This window comes from Myotis brandtii, unplaced genomic scaffold (assembly GCF_000412655.1).
Source record: "Myotis brandtii unplaced genomic scaffold, ASM41265v1 scaffold179, whole genome shotgun sequence".
Lineage (NCBI taxonomy): Eukaryota > Metazoa > Chordata > Mammalia > Chiroptera > Vespertilionidae > Myotis > Myotis brandtii.
The window spans coordinates 6,674,805-6,680,876 of NW_005356635.1; the positions used below are offsets into that span (position 1 = coordinate 6,674,805).

At 37.4% G+C, this 6,072-nt stretch overlaps 1 protein-coding gene across 5 annotated transcripts in view; it reads left to right on the forward strand.

Moving 5' to 3' along the window:
• The window catches only part of HLTF (helicase-like transcription factor), a 118,630-nt gene that overhangs the window by 28,074 nt on the left and 84,484 nt on the right, over positions 1 to 6,072 (forward strand). For all 5 annotated transcript variants that reach the window (XM_014537459.1, XM_014537458.1, XM_005863484.2 and 2 more), the window contains exons 6-8: positions 1,481 to 1,555; positions 1,701 to 1,892; positions 4,213 to 4,308. In XM_014537459.1, coding sequence (XP_014392945.1) covers positions 1,481 to 1,555; positions 1,701 to 1,892; positions 4,213 to 4,308 — 363 coding nt within the window. The remainder of the gene's footprint in view (positions 1 to 1,480; positions 1,556 to 1,700; positions 1,893 to 4,212; positions 4,309 to 6,072) is intronic.

The following is a 6,072-nucleotide window of genomic DNA, read 5'->3' on the forward strand; positions in this document are numbered from 1 at the left end:
GAATCGTCATGTAAATATCTGATATGCAGGATGTATTTTCATTGTGACAAATTGAACATAATTAAAGCATAGTGATTAATCACAAAAACAATATGTAATTGTATATGTGTTTTCCGATGGTCTTAGGCGACCCCTGTGAAAGGGTCGTTCGACCCCCAAAGGGGTCGAAACCCACAGGTTGAGAACCACTGGGTTAGGGGCAATCAGGCAGGCAGGCAGAGGGGTTAGGGGCAATCAGGCAGACAGGCATGCAGTTAGGGGCAATCAGGCAGGCAGGCGAGTGGTTGGGGTGATGAAGCAGGCACGCAGAATGATTAGGGGCAATCAGGTATTCAGGCAGGCAAGTGGTTAGGAGCCAGTGGTCCTGGATTGCGAGAGGGATGTCCGACTGCCAGTTTAGGCCCAATCCAGCAGAGATCTAGCAGTTGGACATCCCCCGAGGGGTCCTGGATTGCAAGAGGGTGCAGGCCAGGCTGAGGGACCTCCCCCGCCCCCATGCACAAATTTCGTTCACCAGGCCTCTAGTCTTATATAATAAAAGGCTAATATGCAAATTGACCGAATGGTGGAATGACCGGTCGCTATGACGTGCACTGACCACCAGGGGGCAGATGGTCAATGCAGGAGCTGCCCCCTGGTGGTCAGTGTGCTCCCACAGGGGAAGCGCTGCTCAGTCAGAAGCTATGAGCCAGGCTCATGGCTGGCAAACACAGTGGTGGTGGCAGGAGCCTCTCTCGCCTCCGTGGCAGCGCTAAGCCAGCAGTCAGACATCCCCTGAGGACTCCGGGACTGCTAGAGGTAACAGTCCAGGCTGAGGGGACCCTCCCCCCACCCCCCCAAGTGCACGAATTTTGTTCACTGGGCCTCTAGTACAGTGATGGCGAACCTTTTGAGTTTGGCGTGTCAGCATTTTGAAAAACCCTAACTTAACTCTGGTGCCGTGTCACATGTAGAAATTTTTTGATCTTTGCAACCATAGTAAAACAAAGATTTATATTTTTGATATTTATTTTATATATTTAAATGCCATTTAACAAAGAAAAATCAACCAAAAAGTGAGTTCACGTGTCACCTCTGACACGCGTGTCATAGGTTCGCCATCACTGCTCTAGTATAATCATAGAATTTCAATGGCAGGAGGAACCTTAGAGACATTCTAAATCTAGTTCATTCCTTTGATTTTACAGGAATAAGATACAGGGCCATAAAGGTTAAGTGTGTTGCCCAAAGTTATTTATAGGTTTATTTGTGACAGAGCTATTACTGAAACCCAATATTTACAACTCTATTCTTCTGACTGTAACATAGTTACCTTTTATACCTAAACCACTTATTCATTCTGTATTCACTGAGCAGTGTAGTATTTTAAATAATTGATGTACCTTTTGTTATTCAACTTGTATAGTTGATTAAATATCCGAGTTGTGTAATTATTATTTTAATTGTTTTGTTTCATGTTTCTTATTGCTATTTGTTGTAGCTTAAAACAGAATTTGACAAATTGTTTGAAGATCTAAAAGAAGATGATAAAACTCATGAAATGGAACCAGCTGAGGTACTGAACCAGTATTTTCAATTTATAAATATTCTATTAATTTATACATTTTTTATCACAAGATTAGCTGTTTTCCAGATTCGGGGGGAGGAGGGGATGAAAGCGCTTATTGTACCTCTATTTATGACATTTCTTTTATTTATAGGCTATTGAAACATCATTGCTCCCACATCAAAAACAAGCTCTAGCTTGGATGATTTCCCGGGAAAACAGTAAAGAACTTCCACCATTCTGGGAACAGCGAAGTGACTTATACTATAACACAATAACAAATTTTTCTGAGAAGGATCGACCAGAAAATGTCCATGGAGGAATTTTAGCTGATGATATGGGTTTGGTAATTATTCTTTTTCTTGAGTTAGTAAAATTTTATTTTGTAATCGTGATTTTATAGAAAGTAATTTTGAAGTAGGTAAGAGGAATATATTAATGCCAGTTTGGGACTAGATTTCACTTCCAGTGTAGAACACAGTTTTTTCCTATGATTATCAGTTAAAATAATGGTAAGCTTTTTGTTTTTGTACTCTTAAGATACAATTAAAATAATTAGTGTAATGATATTAACATGTTTTTCTCAAAAATTTTTAAAAGGAAAGACAACAGTGTTATGTAAAATTATTTGTAGTATATCACAAATGTTGTGATATGCAGAGTACTTAAATGTATATTCATGATTCCTTACACCAGCAGTTTTTATACTTTTTGGTCTCAGTGACCCTTTACACTAAAAAATTCTTGAGTGGCCCAAAGAGCTTTTTTTTTGTGGGTTATATCTATTAATATATCTATAAATATTTATACTATTAATTTTAATTTATACTATTAAAATTTTTTTAATTATTAACTGAAAAATAACAGTTAACAAACTTACTTGTTAACATGAATAGCATATTTTTTTAATGAAAAGTATTCAAAAACAAGCAATTTTGATAAGAAAACTCACATTTAATTTTGCAAATCATTTTAATGTCTGGGCTAATAGATGGCATCTGAATCTGGTTTATCATTCAGTCCGTTGTGATATATGTTTTGGTTAAAATATGTAAAGAAACTTAATCCTTACACAGATTTGTAGTTGGAAAGAGAGCAGTGTTTTAATAGCCTTTTTAGATAAATATAGTCTTCTTTGATACAATAAAAAAATCAAGCAAGTATTAGTTCATTACATGTTATAGTTATAATGTGGAACTTAAAAGTCATATCAGTGAACTTTTTATACTCTATTAAAATCCATTGGGGTAGCTTACATATTGAATGCATATTTTACCCATGCATGATTTTATAACATCAGGCATTTTATAAAATCATTCACTGAGTTATACAGATCTGTCAAATGTCAATGCATTTCATTATATTATAGCAACAATTTTAATTCATTGGTAATACTGCTGATCTTATTAGGCATTTACATTTTGGAAAGCTTCTATTCCCATAGTATCGGATACAAGTTTTCTAACATTCTGATTTTTGCTTGAAAGTTGAAATTTTATCATTAACAACAGATGCTATCAATTGTTTCCCTATAAGACGATAGACTCACTTTGTTCATTTTTCAAGAAAATGTCTGCCACTTTGTCATGAATAACTAGTTGTTGGTTATTCTTTCATGTAAAATTAGTGATGCATAAAAAAGTGATGATGTGAGATGATGCATCGTGGTTAATCTCACAGTGATTTTTCCCCTAGATAGCCCTCATATTTTGGTATCAAAAGAAGTATTTTATGTGTACTTCCCATATTGTTTTACAGGATATCTTAAAGATATGTACTTAGGAGGCAAGATTTAATAAAATTAATGTGTACTGCTTCATTAAGAACATTTTTAACATTCTTAAACTGAAACTGGCATTTACTTTTTTTTATTATGAGTGGCAGTTAATACAATAACCACTATTAGAAACTAGTGTCACCTGTTTTGTTTTATGCTAAGGCACTAGCAATTTTGCCCTCCATTGCTTTTTGTGGCATTCCTACAGATGTTAACACAAATAAGGTCTTAGAAGTATTATGAAAATAGTTTTGATTGTACATAACTCCTGAAAGGGTCCTGGGGTCCCCTAGGGCCTGTATGGATCACACTTTGAAAATTGCTACCTTACACTGCCTTAAAATTCCCAGATTTGTTTCTGTGTTGCTAATTATAAATTCAGCTATGGCCAAAAATAAAAAATTGCATGTTTTTATTTAAGAAAAACCTACAAGTTATATCATGTTCTTTATAGCTTTTAAGTGTTGGAATTATATTTAAATGAAATTTAATAAAATGATTACCTTATGTGTATACTGGAATGACTGATAATTTTAAATTAGCTTGGAATTATATAGCAAGCAAAAGTAGTTTCATGATGAAGTTATTAGTTTAGGGTTAAATGTAAACTCTTAGAACAGCAGTCATTTAATAAAACCACATTTCTCAGAGATGTTTATAGTATTTTATGAGTAAATAATTTAATAATTTCTAACAATGCAGTGTGGGAAAGTATTTCTTAATGACACTTTTAATTAATATGTATATTATCTAATATAATAATCACTACACTTCTGTGGCTTTGAATGGTGTTTGATATTTACTTAATTGATTTTAAATTGGTTTTGGAATGTTCTCTCATCAACTGGATTTTAGAATCTAACCATTTGTCTTTTTGAAAAATTTTAAGGGCAAAACTCTTACAGCCATTGCAGTAATTCTTACCAACTTCCATGATGGTAAACCTCTTCCTGTTGAAAGAATTAAAAAAAATCAACTGAAGAAGGTAAAGTATTAGTGAATGTTTGTGTTTTTTTTTCCTCTGAAGTCTTTGGTTTAGTTTTAAAACTTTTAAATTTGTCATTAAAAAATAATTGCCAAAAAATTGATAATATGCATTGTTTTCAGAGACATCAGGCCTCTCTCATTTGTTGCTGATAAGAGTGAACATCAGTGCCACATTCTTGAGGGCATTTTGGTAATTTGTATCAAGAGCCTTGAAAATGTTTATAATTTTCCAGTCAATAATGTCTTTTTAAAGAAACTGCCTAAAGAAGTTATCAGAAATGTATTTTTTCCAAAGATAAAAGTACAAGTTTATTTCCCCCCAGCATTATTTTAAACACAAAAAAGAAACACCTCGGAGAAACCAAGATGGCGGCATAAGTAAACACCGGAAATTGCTGACTCGCACAACCACTTCAAAAATATAACTAAAAGATAAAACAGACATCATCCAGAACCACAGGAAGGCTGGCTGAGTGGAAATTCTACAACTAGAAGAAAAGAGAAAAGCACACTGAGAATCAGAGGAGGTTCGGAGGTAAAGTGCAGAGGTATGGAGGCGTACGTGGAAAGGGCTGGCAACTGAGGACACGGTTATCTTTTTCAATCGGGAGGGAGTCTCAAGCTCCTGACTGCTCTGAACTACAGTTCCCAGCGAGTCTCTGGGGACCCAGACTCATACAGGGAGAAACTGGACTGTCTGGCATCGGGCGGAACTTGAGGGCTGCTTTCTCTCAGAGGTGCTTGCAGCGATTACCGGGACACTGAGACGCGGGACCTCTTAGGGTAGGACTGAGGAGCAGCCATAGCTGCTTACTCCACCCTGTTGATCCCCTGACACCCCACCCCACCCAAGCTGTGGGCAGAGGCTTTTGCATATGAAAGGCCTGGCCCTTTGCAATCTGAAAATTACCTAACGAACTGCAGCTGGGTCAGAGAGACCCAGAACTTCCAAAAGAAGGCCCAAGGCCCCACAGCAGCTTGCATTGCTTCACAGCTGGGCCTCATCTGAGCACCTCCAAACCCCAAAAAAAGAAGAGGAATCTTCAGATCTCTCCATAGATCCTGCTGGGTAGCCTCAGGCAGAGGCTAAATTAGCACCTCCTTAGAGATCCAAGAGCCAGTGTACCCAGTGGTCAGAGTGGGACCATCCAGATTAAAACTCCTCAGATCCATAAGGGACACACTCAGGGGGCAGACTCAGTGAGCACCAAAGCCCCACTGAAGCAAGTCTTGCCCCAGAAGGGTATCTCCAGCACAGAAGTTCTCCCACTGCAGACACAGCTGATTCTCACAGCCAATTGGCCTGGAGGTCAATTCCTCCCAGTGATACCTACAACAATCAAGGCTTAACTACAACAAAACTGCACAAAGCCCACAAAGGGGTGCACCAAGAGTGTCCACCTCAGGTAATTGGGGAGGCTGAGCCACTGGGCCCTATAGGACACCTAGCACAGAAAGCCACTCTATCAACACAGGGAAGCATAAAAAATGTGGAGACAAAGAAACAGGTCATAAATGACAGAAATGGAGGAAAGCAAACTACTGGATATAGAGTTCAAAACCACACTTTTAAGGTTTTTCAAGAATTTTCTAGAAACCACCGATAAATTCAGTGAGACCCACAAGAAATCTAGTGACACCCTCGAGGTTATGAAAAAGGACCAACTAGAAATTAAGTATACACTGACTGAAATAAAGAATATTATGAAGAGTTCCAACAGCAGACTAGAGGATCGCAAAAATCAAGTCAAAGATTTGAAAT